The sequence below is a fragment of the Ursus arctos genome, unplaced genomic scaffold (genome assembly GCF_023065955.2).
Source record: "Ursus arctos isolate Adak ecotype North America unplaced genomic scaffold, UrsArc2.0 scaffold_22, whole genome shotgun sequence".
NCBI classification, from domain to species: domain Eukaryota; kingdom Metazoa; phylum Chordata; class Mammalia; order Carnivora; family Ursidae; genus Ursus; species Ursus arctos.
In genome coordinates, this window is record NW_026622897.1 from 56,508,540 (window position 1) to 56,526,574 (window position 18,035).

General features: G+C 42.3%; 2 protein-coding genes and 1 pseudogene across 6 annotated transcripts in view; 2 read left to right on the plus strand and 1 right to left on the minus strand.

Annotated features, from left to right (window-relative positions):
* The window catches only part of TRIM68 (tripartite motif containing 68), a 150,613-nt gene that overhangs the window by 22,711 nt on the left and 109,867 nt on the right, over nt 1-18,035 (minus strand). The window contains exon 1 of one of the 5 annotated variants that reach the window (XM_057317036.1): nt 441-559. The exons of 1 other annotated variant lie outside the window; for it this stretch is intronic. The gene's annotated coding sequence lies outside the window, so the exon portion shown is untranslated. Of the gene's footprint in view, nt 1-387; nt 563-18,035 lie in introns of those variants that run through there. 3 more of the 5 variants (XM_026517954.4, XM_026517951.4, XM_026517952.4) reach the window with 3 other exon arrangements.
* On the plus strand, nt 5,677-7,118 carry LOC113269242 (AN1-type zinc finger protein 6-like; annotated as a pseudogene).
* Nucleotides 15,223-17,748, plus strand: LOC113269241 (olfactory receptor 51D1). Its single transcript, XM_026517950.4, has one exon. It carries the CDS (start codon nt 16,381-16,383, stop codon nt 17,353-17,355), a length of 975 nt encoding a protein of 324 aa, XP_026373735.2. The 5' UTR covers nt 15,223-16,380; the 3' UTR covers nt 17,356-17,748.

Below are 18,035 nucleotides of genomic sequence, written 5' to 3' on the forward strand. Positions count from 1 at the left end.
GGTTTATTGATTTATTTTTTATTATACATAAATTACTTTGATAAAACTTTGATTAAACGTTTAATTGCTTCGACCTTGCCTTCGCCAGGGTAGGGAGCCTGTCTGGGAAAGACATTTATTTCAGGGCGGGAGACAGAACGTGGCAAAGCCTGGAGAGGAGAGTCCAGAGTGGAGAGAGGGGCGAGGGAGGCGGTGACCCCGGGGGTTCTGGAGCAGAGGGGTGGTAACCTCCCGACCACAAGACTGCGGAGCAGGGCCCGCGGACAGCAGAAGGTGAGCCTGCAGGGCTACTGACTTCAGAACAGGCACAGCTGTCCACCCACCTCCCTCCTCAGCCGGGACTAGCGCCCGCCGCGGAAACCGAAAGTGAAGACGCCCGGTTCTCACCGCCGAGTGCCGGTAGCGGCACAAGCGCCAGGTCAAGCCACGGCAGCACTTACCGCCAGCTGGGAGATGAAGGCCCCAAAGTAGCCGGCTCCTGGGCCTCTCAGGCAGGCCTCCCAGGCCCCGCCCATAGGTCCGGAGCCAATGAGCGGCGGGCAGAGCCCGGGCGCCGGGATCGCACGCCGGCGGCGTCTTTGTGGGAACAGCCAATCACAGACAGGGATCAAGACAACTCTAGCCAATCGGAGATTGGCTCTCGGCGTGCCAGTGCTTTTTCTCTGCTACGTCGGTTTTTCTGGCTCCTTCTCCCACTCAGTGTTTTGAACTGTGAAGGGGCCCAGGAGTCAGTCCCACGACAGGTGGAAGCGTTTCGGGTCCCGAATGAGGCCGCTCAAGCCGTGCATTAGCAGAGGAAGTGCTGACTCTCGACCCAAGGGACCACCTCAGTCTCTCGCTTCCGCTCTGACTAGAGGCTCTGCAGAGGGTGCCTTGTTCCTTCGGGGTAGTAGCACCGGACCTAATGCTATTCATTTGCCAGTTTTCTGTGTTAAACTCAGAAGCCTATGAGGTCAGTCGCGTCTGGTTCTGTGACCCAGTTTAGCGCGGGCCTGGACACTCATTTGCAGTTTCTTGTAAGATGAAAGACCTTTCCTGGCTCCGGTCTGCAGATACTGGGTTCTTACGGGAAAAAACAAACAAACAAACAAACAAACAAAAAAAACCCTCCTGCGTTTTCCTGGCAAACTCTTACCCTTTAACACTTAAACAGGCAGCTTCTTATCACTTATTGCTGCAATCCATTTTAAAGTTAGAAACAGAGATGGGAATTAAGGAATGCACTTTTCTAATGAGCACTTGGTGATGTATGGAAGGATTGAATCACTATGTCGTATACCTGAAGTGATAACATTGTATATTAACTAACTAGAAGTACAATAAAAACTTAAAAAAAAATAGAAACATGTATTAAAATCCGATAGAGTAGAAGTGGAAACCGTGGTCACAAGTTGTCATTAATTTCTTTAAAATTTTTCATTTTAAATGACGGGTACCCCATCCTCACCCAAAGACAGAGACTCAGTCATGTGCACACACAACTGCTACTTAAGGCAGTGATTTGGGTTTTTCTTCGCACTCGCAGCACTTCGTCCTCTTCCTGATACTTAGGTGCTTACTGAATAAGCCAATAAAGGCATGTCCTGTCCACATGGAAAATAACCAGGAAAGGCTCCAACCGAAGCCCAGTTCTAAAGAATCTCATTGTTGGATACTCTTTGGATCCTCGTGCCAATGTCAGGGCCCAGGCCATAGTTGAAACTCTGAAGAGTGAGTACCAGAAAATTCCTGAAACCAATGGGACCATGAGCAAAAAAAGAAGAAGGAAAGAGGTTACTGATGTCTCAGTTGGATTGTCTTACTCACCTGGATCTGGACAAATTGCTGCCTAACAGAAGAGTGAATAGGTGAAGTGAAACAAGTTGCTTTAAACATATATTGAGCATCAGCTCTTTGTGACATTTTGTACTGGGTGCTAGGATTACAACTATGAGCCATACAGTCTCTGTTCGTCAGGAGCTCAAGATCAAGTTGGTTGTACTTTGGAGCTTCTGTGAAGTTAAAATACTTAATGGAGAGATCATTTTCATTTGTAACTTGCAATTGTCCATGACCATGACTGACTCTCAGGGGCCCAGACAAAAGGGCATCTTATGGTTGCTGGGGGAGAGCGCTCATGTTCACCAAGGGAAGGCTGGACAGAGAGCTTTTGGAGGCCTATCAGCCCATCACTCCTGCAGAGAAGCTGTCCTTCCCAGCCTCACTCAGAGTGCCTTATTTGCTGTGAAAGGCAGATGTGTATATGCAGGAGAGGCCCTGTCTTGGAGACATTCTGTAGCTGTAACTTCAGACCACAGCCCTCTGCCTGAATGCAGCACAGACCAGGACAACAAGGTGAGTGGCTAACTGTGAGATGGTGTCTGCTGTGGGTGAAGAATGTTACCATAAGAGAAGTAAAGACTGAGAACAGATTGGGGGGCAGGGAAGAAGGTGAGGGCATTGAGAAAGTAGGGGTAAGGAAGGGAGTAGGACTAAGGAAGGGGTGGGAAGTTGGGACAAACCCTTGGGACTCACTAAGCTTCATACAAGCTTATGCTTGAACTTTAGAGGACAGGAGAGCTGCCCATGGTGACATAGCAGTCAGAAGAAAAACCTGCGAGGGGTGGAGGCTAAGAGCAGTGCACCTCAGACAGTGGGTAGTTGCCCCACTCTACCTCAAAAGTCTCTTTCTGGACCTTTTGTAATAATAGAATAAGACTTCCTGTTCTTCCAGTATTCTAGATTGTCTTCAGTTTCCAGAAAACAAGGAGGACACTTCTTCAGAGTCTAAGCAGGGGAGTTTAGGGCCTCCCTCCCCCACCCACTCAATGTTAGCCCAAGCTAAGAGAGAAGAAATTCCTGCTCAGGGCGGCAAAGCTTCAGACCTTTGTTAATACTCTCACTTAGACAGGGAAAGAGAGTCAGGAATAGAGGGGCAAGGGGAGCCTAGAAGCTAAAACCTGCAATTCTGTCTAGAGGATGTGGAGAGCCTTTTTGGAAGTGCTCCCGAGTCACTGGAGGCCTGTGAACGTGACTGGGCAGTCACTGAGAGTGTATGTTCCTTATCCCAAGAGACTGAGAACAGAGGGTAGAGAGAAGGGAGCAACTCTAGAAGCAAAGGAAAGCAGCAATAGTAGGAAGAAGACCTACTTCAGTGTGGATTCAGTGTGAGATGCCATGGATGGGAATATAAAAGTATGTATGTGTGTGTGAGATGTTTTAAAAAATATATATTTATATATTATTTTTTATTTCTAGTTACCAATATATGTTTATATCTTTGTGTATCTATATATGAGAATATAACTACATATTACAATGGCAACTGTTACATATAATAAACAGCAAGGTTTCTGGATGGTTGGCTGAAGAACGAGCCAGACAAATACTGTTATTGGTTTTGATATCAGTGTTACGTTGGATTAAAAAAATAAGAAATAGCTTTACAGTTCATTGTATTGGTATCTATTTAGATTTCTTTCAACTTTTAATTTGTTTTAGTAAGTTATTATCCTTAGAGTGTCAATGTTTCCATAATTTATGAGTGTGTAATTATGTGAAGTTGTGATATTGTGATTTATAATTAGAAATATATATTTGGCCTTCTTGCTTATGTTTGGCACAGAGCTCCTGAAACCCTTGGAATTTCCTTTGTGCTGAGAGCCATAAAGGTGTCTTTTGTTATGTTAATGATATGACTTTTGGACCTCACCCAAGGATGGGGACTGTAGCCAGGAGGACCCATATTATATTTACAGGGTTGTAACTTTCAGTCTTACTCTCCCCCCTACCTCTGATACCCTGGGGAGGAGAAAGGGGTTGGAGGTTGAATCAATCACCAATGGCCAATGATTTGATCAGTCATGCCTCCATAATGAAGCCTCCATAAAAACCCAAGAGGACAGGGTTGGGAGAGCTTCTGGGTTGGTAACTGTGTGGAGGTGCTGGAAGAGTGGCATGCCTAAAAAGGGGTCATGGAAGCTCTGCACCCCTTCTTGTACCTTGCCGTCTGCGTCTCTTTCATGTGGCTGTTTCCGAGTTATAAGCTTTAATAATAAACATTGTAGTAAGTACAATGTTTCCCTGAGTTTTGTGAGCCACTCTAGCAAATTAATTGAACCCAAAGAGGAACCTGTGGTTTATAGCCAGTAGGTAGAAGTACAGGTAACAAGCTGTGTGTGGGGGCGGGGCAGTCTTGTAGGACTGAACCCTTAACCTGTGGATCTGATGCAATTTTGGGGTAGACAGTGTCAAATTGAGTTGAATTCTCACCCTGCTTTTGTCTCAGAATTGCTTGTTCCTGTGGAAAAACCACCCCCACTCCTTCGTAGGTTGAAATTGGGTTCAGCAATCCAAATTAAAAGTATTATCTTAACTTCTATTTTTCTCCATTTCTAGGCCTTTTTCTTGATTATGATCTCTAATATTATGTGCTTACCACTACTTTTTTTTTTTTCACCAAGAGACTTATCTTTACTGCGAAAGTTCTAATTTATTATTCCATTCAAGGAACCTGTTAATTTATGGTTATTTTAACTTGCTTTTTTTTCTGATTTTATCCTTACTGTATTTTCCTCTATTTTACTTCTCCTCATTCTCTTCCCCCCCCTTGCTTCTTGCATTACTTTTTAGTTTATTTATTGGAGAGTATAAAGTTTTCTCTAAATTTGTGTCAGACTATATTCCATACATTGTAATGGCACTTTCATTGTCATTAAATAAACTGTAACTGCAGTTTTGAATTTAGTTTTCCCCAGAAATTGTTGAACTGGGTTTTTTTTTTTTTTAATTGAGTATAGTTGACGCACAATGTTACATTAGTTTCAGGTGTGTAACACAGTGATTTGACAAATTTTTATGTTATGCTATGGTCACCACAAGTGAAATTTTAAATATATAAGTAGAGCTGACCCTGAACAACACAGGTTTGAACTGTGCAGGTCACTTATACACAGATTTTGTCGAGTACAGTACTGTAAATGTATTTTCTTTTCCTTATGATTTACTTAACGTTTTCTTTTCTCTAGCTTACTTTATTGTAAGAATGCAGTATATAATGCGTAAAACATACACAAAGTGTTAATTGACTGTTTGTTATCAGCAAGGCTTCTGACTAACAGTAGCGTATTAGTAGTTAAATTTGGGGGGATTCAAAATTCTGACTGTTCAGGGTATGTGTGGGGTGGCTAGTGCCCTTAACCCTTGCATTGTTCAAGGGTCAACTGTGATTTTTTTTAGGCTTGCTATTATTTTATGACCACATTTCATAAAAATTTATTTTTAAAATGCCATTACAACCTTGCTTTGGGAAAATATTTTGTGGCTAACGATATAATTATAGTATTATTCAGTAGGTGATAGAAAAGAAGGCATATTTCTACAGTAGAAAAGATAAAATTGATATAGTTTCTTTATCAGAGTGTGATAGAGTTTAGAGGTATTTGGCCAAACTCATTGCCTTGGATGTGGGTAGCAGAAGACTGAGGCAGGAGCCAGCCAGACAAAATGCTGACTAATAATAAGAGTTAAAGTTCCAGAAATGTATTTTAAGCAGAAAAAGGACTTATTAAGGAATATTAGGTAGCTGATGGATGATGCAGGTAGGAACATCATCAAATTACTCTGTAGGTTCACTCCGGTCGAGATATCACTACTACCTCCATTGTGCACGGTTAACGCAGATCTTACTCCCAAACGTGGGCACTAGTGAAATTAATCTGAGGCGAAGCAAACACATTGTGGAGGTTTTGATGGTGTGCAACAGAGGAACATGGCGCAAGAAACTAATCACAGCCAAGTGCCTATGCTTTGTTCCACTGGCTGCGGATTTTATGGAAAGCCTTGTACAAATGGCATGTGTTCAGTATTCTATAAAGAACATCTCCGAAGACAGAATAGTGGTAATGGTAGAATAGGCCCACCTGCAGCTTCTGTCAGTAGTCTGTCTGAATCTTTACCCATCTAGTGCACAGCTGGCAGTGTCCTGGACACTCCGTCACCGCTAGACTCCATGTCTGCCTCTGTGCTGCCAAGCCCTGTGTCCAATCCGCCACTTTTATCAGAATCTCTAGCATCTTCCCAAGTGGACAGTGCATCTGTGGACAAAGCAGGACCTGAACCAGAAGACCTGTAAGCTCCGGTATCAGATACAGCATAGCAGCCCTCTGAAGACCAAAGCAAGTCTCTTGAAAAACCAAAGGAAAAAAAAAAAAAGAATTGCTGTTTCACGTGTAGGAAGAAAGTGGGACTAACTGGGTCTGAATGCTGGTGTGGAAATGTTTACTGTATACACCGTTACTCCAATGTACACATTGCTCTTTCAATTACAAAGCGGTTGCTGCTGAGAAAATCAGAAAAGAACATCCAGTGGTTGTTGGTGAAAAGATCCAGAAGATTTGAACTCCTGCTGGAATACAAAATCCTTTGACCATCTGCAAACTGAAAATTGACTTGAGGTTTTTTCCTAGTCATTGGGAATGTAGAGCAATGTATCTTGCATAGACCTTTTAATCATGCATGTCATCAGAAGAATAGATTTTGTTTTTGTCTTGAAAATGACTCTGAACATTTATTTTCTGTTGCAGTTTCTATGGCTGAAAAGACTTAAGTAAACGTTACAAGTATTATCCTTTTAAGATCATTTTAATTTTAGTTGAGTGCAGAGGGCTTTTACAAACATGGAGAAATTTTGGAGGGCCGTGATTTTCCCAGTATTAAACATGCATGTGTTGAACTTGCAGTTTATTTTCTCATTGTGTGTGTACATAGCTTTTCTCGGCAGCACGATCTCTACCGATGGTGCCCCTGAGGGCACAACTAGTTACCAGTCACTGAATGGATCTTCATCCTTATGGCTGCTTCTGGGTTTTCATTAACAAAGGTTCTACATATGTTAGCATATGGTTTCTCTGCACCCACTATTTATGTCTGAATCATTTGTCACAGGAGAGTGTGTGCTGATAAATCTAAGTTTGTGTGTTTTTAAATTTTTTTGAGCTGGAGAAGGAAAAGCTGTATGCATTTCATTGCTGATGGCAGGTTTCTTTCAGATTACGTTCATTGGTCTGTGTGTATACAATATGAAGAATATCTGAGGTAATTGTGCTGTATTTATGTTTATCCACCAGTCTGATTAAATAAAAAGGAAAACCATAAAAAAGAAGAAGCTATCTCTGCTTTCTCTAGAAGATGGATTCTTCTATTAACGATTTGCACCAGCACGATTCAATGTAGCATCTGCTTTTTTACGTTCTTAGCTCCCGAGTCTGCTTCTCGCAGGTTTACATGATTGGCAGCACTTAGATCACATGCTTTCACCCGTGGTACTGGATTGGATTATTGCTCCCATCTATTTTCTTGTAAGGGCAATGTCCAACCCCACCCACGGCCTTATGACTCAGAGTGCCTCCCTATAGGTGGAGAATACCGCCCCAGGCCCTTATCAGACCTATATAACTGTCTTGGATCATCAGAATGGGAGCCAAGGACGTATTTCAGTTTCTTACAGAAGATTTATGAGACATGCTTGCACCACTTCTTCATGTTTTCCCTCTGCCACAGTAAAGACAGGTCCCAAAGAGGAGCCCCTTCTTCAGCTAGGCTCCTGGATGAGAAGACCTGTGGATCAGAGTCCCCGGCAGTCTACCTGCAGCTGAGGACATGACAGATGAATGAAAAAATGTTTGTTGTAAGCCCTTGTGATTTTGGAGTTTTTATTGTGGTAGAAAAACCGATTAGCCAGGAAGTTGAGTTTATGGCTTCCATCTTGGGGCGATGTAGAATCATAAAGAGGGAAGTTCCTCAAACAGGAAGACCAATCCAAATGCTGAGTGGCCACAATGAATGACAAATACCCACAACATACACCAACTCCATATTCATAAAATTTAGAAAACACGCGTAAGTTCTCAGAACAAAATGTGGCCACCACATTGTACAATAGCATTTTCCTAGTCAAAAGGAAGTTCAAATGCATGCTGCCATCACAGGCCATAGTTCTTACAGAGAAATATATTCTTATCTATGGAGGAGGCAGAAAGGAAGAATAAGGGATTGGTGGTTTCAAGTTTTTGAAATTGTTTTCTTTGTCAATCTGTGCCTATTGTTTCGTGTCTAGGGCCAGACAAGGGAGTGTCTCTAATTAAGAAGTTTGAGGAGTGATGCTATGATTACACAATGTGAGAAAAAAAACCCCCGCAAAACTTACTTAAATAAACAATCTTCTTTTTGAGAATGGTTTCTGAAAAACTTCTCTTTTTTCAATTTAGAAATTTTCAATGTCCCATTCTTCCCTTAAGTATTATGCATATTATAAAAGCTCTACATTTTCCTTTCCATCTCCTCTTTGTCCCCATACTTTCCAAGCATCCTGATTATAGCAAGAGAGTATGCTTTTTCTGAGGATACAACATCTACTTTCTTCTGAGCCGGATGCATGATATTCAACAAAAACAAATTTCAACCAAAGGTTAGGACCCAACATTTTCCACAATCCTTATTAACTGCTTTTTTCTTTGTATTTCTCTGTATCTGCTGTAGGATAACAAGGACTCCAGCTCTTGCCAAAGTGGCTACCACAGCTGCTTACTGTGCTGGATTTCCTTAGATCTATGAGTCTGGCTTTCTTGTGCTGTTTCCCATGTGCTAGAAAAGTCATGATCGGCTCATTCCTGAACTGGAGCTGCTGTTTTCTTCCAGAGCTTAAGCCTTCAGGGACCCAGAGTGGCCTCTCCTGGTCCAGCTCTGTCTTCCTATTTTCTTACTTCTTCTCATTGAGCTTTTATATTTTCCAGAACTTCTATAAATGTCGTTACCTCTTCCTGGTTAGTGAGATGTGACTCTAACTTCCTTTACTATTGCATTTCCCTCTTTTTTTTTTTTCCTGTCCAATTAAGCAGGTTCAGTATTTTTTTTTTAAACGTCTAACATTAAGTCCGTATTTTCTCTACCACTTGTAGAACAACACATTTACTGGGTCGGAATGTTTTCCAGTGCTCCCTCACTTGCTTTTTCAGCTCAACTCCTAAGGAGGAGTTCAATTTCTGACACACTCTTACTTTGTCAATTATCACTTCTAAAGTTCACAGGTATCCCTCTATCTCGTCATTAATACATACCATCTTTACTTTACCTGCTCAGATGAGCATACAAATGCCACTGTTATTTCTATGCCAATCTGATTACCAAAGTGACAACATTCTTGCTATAGATTTCCTGTAATTATTTATTGACTGGAGGGTTTATGATGACTTTATTCACACCTCTTGCCCCCCAGCAATTAAAAATGAGGCTGCTTCTTATCTGCTTATTAATGACATTTATTATTCTTGGAACCACATTCCAGATCTCTGAAATCTATAGCTTTGATCAGAAATGAAATAAATGAATGAACTTATTTATAAATGAAACTAATAAATGAAACTAAATATAATTTTTGATACATAGTCAATGCCCAGAGACAGATTTTGGACAAGATACGCAGTTCCTTAGAAGTTAGTCCTACCTCAATCCTGGATATAGCTTAAAGAAGAAAACAACCAAAATTTGAGGAATTGTATATAATGCTGTTTACTACTTCATAGTAGTAACATCCTGGAGGCCGAAAATGCCCTCACTAAATCTCTACCGACTTCGGGGTTAATTCACCCTTAGCCTACTTAGAATTACTCTACTCTTACCATTTGATGTAGTAAAAATTTTTCTGCCTTCTGAGGTGAGTCCCTGGGTCCACAACCCTGCATTCGGGAGGGTTTTGGGAAGATGACAACTTAACTTTGATTCTGCTTTCTATTTTTTTTTTTTAAATTTTTAATTATGTTAGTCACCATACAGTACATAATTAGTTTTTGATGTAGTGTTCCATGAATTCATTGTTTGTGTATAACACCCAGTACTCCATGATTCTGCTTCCTAATTTTGTGTGTCCAAAAACTCAACTAAGAAGATAAAATTTATCAAGAATATACAATGCTATCACACAAAAGAGAGCAAAATTCATTCTAAAATTTGTGATTCCTGTGAATCTGTTGAGAATAAGGTAGAGGGAAAGCTGTCATGAAACCATGAAGGGAGGCCCTCACTTCAGAGCCTCCAGCATTTGGCACCTGTGGAAAGAGGTCTGCCTCATATCTCCATGGGTCTTCGAGTATGGGCTGGACAGCTCACCTGAGTTAGTCTTCATAACCCTCCTAGGAAGAAGCCCAATCTGTTCATTGAAAAGGCAGAACATTATGAGAACATATGTCAGCTAAGAAGAGTGATTTGTCAAACCATCATTCATAATCATGAACAGATAAAAACGAAGCTAGTAATGTGGAAAAATATCAGAGCTTGAAAAAAAGAGAACAGATATGAAAAGTCAAACCAAATGGCCCAGCAAAAAAAAATAGGAAAGTGAGAGAACCTTAAAAAATGAAAGCATAACATGAGTGAGAGCTGAGAACATCCTATTGTCTTAAAACGAGAAGGTGGCTACGGAAGAAAAGCAGTGTGCAAACAATAGCAAATTATTGGAAATCATAACAGTAAAGCATAGTGTGCAGATTTTGTGGGGAATGTTTGGTTGTTTTGAACCAAGAGGGATAAGAGATGGGAGCATTTTCTTGAATCCCTAAAACTCCGAGGTGTAAATTAAAAAAAAAAAAAAAGAGAGAGAGAGAGAGACGAAACAGAATAGAAGAGAGTAGCCATTGTTTTTTTGCACCACGTTCTGGGAAAACCTCTCAAATTGATCATGTGTAGTTCTTTGTTTTACAGCAAATATATAGACTTGGAAAAGAAAGACAAGAGACATGGAGGCCAAATATAGGCATTCCAGAAGGAAGGAAAGGAGGGGATGGAGATGGAGTGAAATCAGTAATCAAGGAAATAACTAGGAAGAAATTTCCATAAAGACCCAAGTCTTAAGATGCTTGCTTATTCATAAAATGAAAGATCCATACCTAGATAATTTCAGATAAAATTTCTGAACTCTAGGAAAAGGAGACTATTTGGGATACATTTAGACAGATAGACCTACAGAGTAATGCTAAATCATAGTGGGTAGTGGGTGAGCTCCACAAAAGCATTTATCTGTTCTGTTCACTGATGTATTTCCATCAATTAGAAGAGTGCCTGTCACATACAAATAAATATCCACGAATGAATTAGCTGGCATTAAGAAATCAATCTTTACCTGAGGTCATGAAAATATTCTTTTCTATTACTTTGGAAAGTTCAATTGCTTTGCCTTTCATAGTTCTACTTGAAATCTATGAAGGATTGATACTTGTGAGTGGTATGAGTTTAGGGCTCAAATTTCATTTTTTCCATATGAATATACAATAGTTCCAGTATCATTTATTAAAAATATCCTTTCCTCATTGCTTTGTTGTGCTACCATTGTCATGTAACAACTGGTCATTGAGGTGCCTGGGTGGCACAGTTAAGCGTCTGACTCTTGGTTTCGGCTTGGGTCATGATCTCAGGGTCCTGTGATTGAGCCCCTGTTGGGCTCTGCACTCAGTGTGGAGTCGGCTTGAGATTCTCCCTCTCCCTCTGCCCCTCCCGCTTGCACGCTTTTGTGCGCTCTCTCTCAAATAAATAAATCTTAAAAAACAAAAACAAAAAAAACCCAACTGGCCTTAAATCAATAGATGTGCTTCTGGGCTTTTATTTCTGTTCATTGGCTCAATTGTCTACCCTGAACCAATATCACTATTACACTTTCATGATTACTCTACCTTTATAATAAGTCTTGATATTTGATATATCAAGTTTTCCCATGTTGGTTCCGTTCTTCAAGAGTGTTATGGCTATTTTCAGCCATTTATGTTTTGCTATAAATTTTTAATTAAGCTTATCAAGCTTTACAAAATGAGCTGTTAGGATATTATTAAGATTGCATTGAATCTGTAGAAAAATTTTGGGGAGATAATTAAATTTTTCAGCTTATTGAGTTTTCTTATAAAAGAACATAGTTTTTTTTTTCTTCTGTTTAGTCCTCAGTTTCTCTTAAGGATGCCTTCTGGTGTTCTGTATAGAAGGTCCTCTGTATCCTTTGTTTGATTTACTCTTAGATGTGTGATTTTTCTATGCTGTTGTAAATGTTTTAAAAAATCATGTGTATTTTGTAAAGAAATACAGTGGAATTTTGTACATTGACCTTGTATTTAGCAACCTTTATATATTTACTTATTAATTCAAATTATCAGTATTCAGCAACCTTTATATAACTTATAACTTTATTAATTTAAATTACTTATCAATGGATTCTTTTGGATTTTATACATATATAATCATTAATCTACAAATAATGGTTAATATTTTTTCTTTTTTTTAAATTTTTTATTATGTTATGTTAGTTACCATACAGTACATCATTAGTTTTTGATGTAGTGTTCCATGATTCATTGTTTGCATATAACACCCAGTGCTCCATGCAATACGTGCCCTCGTTAATGCCCATCACTGGGCTAGCCCTCCCCCCCCCAAAACCCTCAGTTTGTTTTCCAGAGTCCATAGTCTCTCGTGGTTCATTTCCCCTTCTGTTTACTCCCCCTTCATTCTTCCCTTCCTTCTCCTACCGATCTCCCTGATATTTCTTATGTTCCACAAATGAGTAATATTTTTTTCTAAATCTCATAGCATACATTTCTTTTTCTTGCCTTATTACAGGTTAACACAAGAAATCATTTTTAACCTCAGGTAAAACCATGCTCTGTTTTCATGGTGGGTGTTTGTGGCTTTGTATTGACACATCCAGCAGTATCTTCTAACAAAAGACAATGGCATTATTCATCTACAAATGGAATTTGGATACCCTTGCAAATAAGAGAACATTTTCTTTTTTTTTTATAAAGATTTTATTTATTTATTTCACAGAGAGAGAGAGCAGGCGTGCACAAGCAGAGGGAGCAGGAGTGGGAGAAGCATGCTTCCCACTTAGCAGGGAGCCCAAAGTGGGGCTCGATCCCAGGACACTGGAATCATGACATGAGCTGAAGGCTGGTGCTTAACCAACTGAGCCACTCAGGCACCCCAAGAGAACATTGTCCTATAGGAGAGATTTCCTTGTAGAAGCAGCACCTAACATGGAATGGTTACTACTGGGTAGCAGAGTCATTTTGTGACAGGCAACAGAAAACACATTGGGGACATTGTGGATCAGAGATAATGAGCTTAGCAGAGGCATTGAGTTTGAGGTGCCTGAGGAACACCAATATGGTGATTTCCAATAGACATTACCATGTCTGCAGTTCATAATATTAGTCTGGCCTGTTTTGGTAATAGAAGCTATGAGAACAGGTAAGATTTCTCATGGTTACTATATAGGGCTGAAGTGTCATAGCCTTGAGGATCCCCACCAGGAACGTTAAGAACAGGGAGCTTCTCTACTAACTCCATATACTTGTGTTCAATCTCTTCAGCTCAAATACACATTTAAAAACTCCTTAGAGCTATCAATTTTTCACATATTTCCCATTTCACTCCTTCTCTTCCTATGCAAACTTAAAGAGTTGTCTACATCCACTTTCTCCCTTTCTTCCCAACCCACTTACTCCTCACTTGCTGCATTCAAGATTCTCTTCCCACAAGACTTTCTTAAGGTAACAAGTGACCTTTTATTTTCTGTCCCGATACTGCTTGGTCTCTCAGCAGCCTTCTGGACTGCTGTACACTCTTCCTTCCCAATGTATTTTTTTTTCCTTTGGCTGTTGTAGCACTATCTCAACTGAATTTCCTATTTCTTTGGCTTTTGCAGTTGTTTTGAGTAGTAATGATGAGACAACATTCACTGGAGAATTGCTGATATCTCATTTTATTTTTCACATCAAACTGAGGCTAAGGGTGGTCATACCATGAGCAAGTGGTTGGACTCCAATTTGGACGCGTCTGTTTCCTGACAGAGCCCCACATTTAAATAACCTCTGTACACTGTCCCATTTCTGGTGTGACAGGTGAGCTATGATTAATGGCTCAAGGAAGAAAGAGTTGGCTTGAGAGAGTAGGAGAGCTAAGGGGCAGCGTACTGGAATGGAAGGAGTTCAAATTCAAGACCACTGAGTTTTAGGTGCTTGGTCCTTGAAGACGCATCCTCAGAGCTGTGGCTCCGTCAGCCGTGAGGCTGCAATTTTCGGACATGATCACAAGGGGGCAGCATCAAAAAGCAGCAGTGTGTTAACTGAGCACCGTCTGGATCCTCTTGAATAGCCCATTTAGGAGTATGAGCGAAAGTATCCATGGCTGTGCACTTTCTAGTACATGCCCACACCTCCATTCAGTTACTCCTTTCTTCCAGTGCAGGTCATCCCTTTTCTCTCCGCCCCCCGGCGCTCGCCTTCACTCTAGTCTCCTGAGCTTTAGAATAGTAACAGCACAGCCACTCTGGGTAGGAGTCAGGGCTCGGCTTTTCTTGGGTGCCTGAGTGGAGCGTGGCTCCCAGGGAGCCCCGAGTAATTTACTCTTCATCATCCCTCACACTCCCCAGGGTCCGGGAGAAGCTATAAACGCGCCGCGGCTTTGGGCGATGCAATGTTGTTGAGTGAGCCGGGCTCAGCCCAGGGAGGGGGGGCGGTGGGGCGAGGCGCGGCAGGGAGTCTTGCCCAGAGATCTAGCCGGAAAGTATTGCTGGAGAAAGCCGGGCCTCTGCTAGGCTCTCTTGGTTGCTTGGAGAAGTCTGCCTGGAGCTCACATCCCAGATTACAGCGGCTGAGATCCCAGACCTTGTTCAGCGATAACCAAAGAGGAGTTTCTTCAAACATTGTGAGGCCCATTCTAAACTATATCTATCCCTTGAGCCAGGAAGGACTCCCCAGTTCTAGCCTCCTACCCTTCACCTAAGAAACAAGGCAAGGGGAATGAATTTATCCGGGGGAATTACATGTGCGGGACAAATGGATGTGTGGTGGTGGTAGCGGAGGTGGGTGATCCATAATGAAAAAGGAAACTGAGAAGCTGGGCTGTAAAGTTAAGTCTGAGCCACCCCCCCCGAAGGACCTTGAATGCAGACCATGTGGTTTCAACTTTGAGCGCTATGGGAGTCACCAGTAACTTGTTAGACAGGAGCCTGATATGCCTAGTTTTGCTGTTTAGATAGCTGCAATGCAGAAAGTGAATTGAAATATCTGGGTTTGGAGGCAGGGAGGTGAGTTAGGGAGCTCTTTTCATAATCAGAGCAGAGTGGATGATATAATGAAGTTGGGAGAGAAGGAGGGTGTGTTAAATAGGAGGAAAGGTCATAATAGATTAGTTAGAAAAGTAAAATCACATGTGGAGGTAAAAGAGCAGAAAAATCAAGATGGGACTGATTGTCCTGACCTGGATGACTTGGGTGAGTGGGCGGGACCATTTGGAAGGTGTTCCTTTTGGGGCAAGATGAGTGTGAGGCCCATAGGCTATCCAAGTAGAAATGTGAAGAGGCAGCAGCTTATAGGGTTGGATCTCAGGACAGAAGCCTAGAAAAGAGCGGTATGTGAGACTCAGGAAGTGGAGCCTGGTGGTTGTGTGATCACCAGGGAGGGTAGTGGTAGAAGGGGGATGTGCCTGCGGACACCACATAGCACCAGCCGCGGCCCAGACTGCTCTTCTTTCCATGTCTCAGCTGTACCCCCTTTCCATGTCACACCCCAGCCAAGCACAATTGGACTGACTCTCATGCAGCTCTCCAGAGATCCTGATGAAAAATTCTGTTCTGTTCTTTGTTGGGGACTAGAAATGATCATCTTTCTTCACCCCCATCTCCCCACCTCCCAGAACACCAGAACTGCTTTTCACAAATTTCCCTGATTAAAAACAAAAATCACCTGGGGAGAAGATTCCTGGACCCCCTGCCCTGGAAATTCTGATTCTCAGGGCCTGGAGTCAGACTTTGGGAATAGTGTTTTCAGTAACTGCTTCGGATGAATCTATCAGGGAAGTTTGGGAAATGCTCCTTAAGCCTAAACACAAACCTGTCTCTTGAAACCCTATACCAGATCAAACCCCTGCTTTCTGCCCTAAATCAGATTAGAGTGGATCTTAAAGGTAATCATAGACTGAGCCTTACTTTCTGGACCCAAGTGAACTTTAACCCCACATGCACTAGAAAAGCTGGGGTCCGTGTGGAACATTCTGGGCAGGTTCACTGTGTTGGAGAAGTGGTTAAGAGTAGTGTCTTGGTCCACAGCTTCAGCTCTGGAAAAGAAGAGCTGTTGCATGTTTTCTGAGTGGGTTCTCACACACTGAGATTAATGGGACCTTCGGGAAGTGTGTATAAGGAGACTCAGAGCACAGAGAGGCTGGAGTTCAGAATTACAAGTACTTAATCTTCTGTTTGCTACTGTTATCACAACTCCAGTGCCCTTGCCTTGTAAGCCCTTTCTCTCCTCTGAGCCCTGACTGAATGGTGTTTCTCCTTTACCCCTTCATAGACCCTGGACTTGCATGCAGAAGCTTCAGCACTTGGTTCCTGTCATGGCCACTCCAAATGGAACTCTGGTACACCCAGCATATTTCCTGCTGGTGGGCATCCCTGGCCTGGGGCCTAACATACACTTTTGGCTGGGTTTTCCACTGTGTTTTATGTATGTCTTAGCCACCCTGGGCAACCTGGCCATTGTCCTCATCATCCGTGTGGAAAGGCGCCTGCATGAGCCCATGTACCTCTTCCTGGCCATGCTTTCCACCATTGACCTAGTCCTGTCTTCTGTCACCATGCCCAAGATGGCCAGCCTCTTCTTAACAGGCATCCAAGAGATAGGATTCAATATTTGTCTGGCCCAGATGTTCCTTATCCATGCTCTGTCAGCCATGGAGTCAGCTGTCCTGCTGGCCATGGCCTTTGACCGCTTTGTGGCCATCTGCCATCCGCTGCGGCATGCTTCTGTGCTCACAGGGCCTACTGTGGCCAAGATTGGACTAGCTGCCCTGACCAGGGGATTTGTTTTCTTCTTCCCACTGCCCTTCATCCTGAAGCGGTTGTCATACTGCCAAACGCATACTGTCACACACTCCTTCTGTTTGCACCAAGATATTATGAAGTTGTCTTGTACTGACACCATGGTTAATGTAGTATACGGACTCTTCATTATCCTCTCAGTGATGGGTGTGGACTCCCTCTTCATTGGCCTCTCCTACATTCTCATCCTGAAGACGGTGTTGGAGCTGTCTTCTCACGGGGCAGCACTCAAGGCTTTCAACACCTGTGTCTCCCATCTCTGTGCTGTCCTAGTCTTCTATGTGCCCCTCATCGGGCTCTCAGTGGTGCACAGGCTGGGGGGCCCTACCTCCCTGCTCCATGTGATTATGGCTAATATCTATCTACTACTACCACCTGTGGTCAACCCTGTTGTCTATGGAGCCAAGACCAAGGAGATCCGTTCACGGATCCTCCATATGTTCTCACAGGGTGGTAGGTGAGCAGAGTAACCTCCCCAATGCCTTCAATCCCTGCCAAAGCTGTCTTGATGATTGGAGCATCCAACCCACTGGGCTATCTGTTTCTAGATATCTAAATAGATCTAGGAATTCTCTTTCCAGGAATGTGTCAATACAGAAATGTGATTCTGAGAAAGTTTTGGCCAGGCTGAATGGGCAGCCCCAAGCAAAGGTTTCCCATCAGAAGGCTCCTACATTGGCAGGAATGGGTCAGTACTAAGTCATTAGTGGAGGTAGCCTGGGCAAGTATGGCCTTCCTGCTAACATGGAGGGGGAGCCAGCGAGCAGCAGCTGGTACTGCCAGTCAGCTGTGCTCCCAGCAGCAGGCTCTTGTGAAGGAGATTTGAACATCACACCTCCATGGCTGCCACAGCATCTGACCTTTGACATTTCAGCCACTTAAGACCTATGGTATAGGGACTTAGATATTCTCTACCTCCAGCCCTTAGGTGTATTTAGTTTAATCTTTAATAGTTTACTGATGTATAAATGATATACAACATATGGCACATGTTTAAAGTGTACAGTTTGATAAGTTTTGACATGTACACACCCATAAAACCCAAGCACAATCAAGATATGAACTTATTCATCACTCCCAAAAGTTTCCTTATACCTTTTTAAATCCCTCACTCCCATCTCTCCTGGTCAGCCCCTGCTCC

Bases quoted from the DNA above. Each gene is read 5' to 3' on its own strand.
- LOC113269241 (XM_026517950.4), top strand. From the start codon at position 16,381: ATGCAGAAGCTTCAGCACTTGGTTCCTGTCATGGCCACTCCAAATGGA.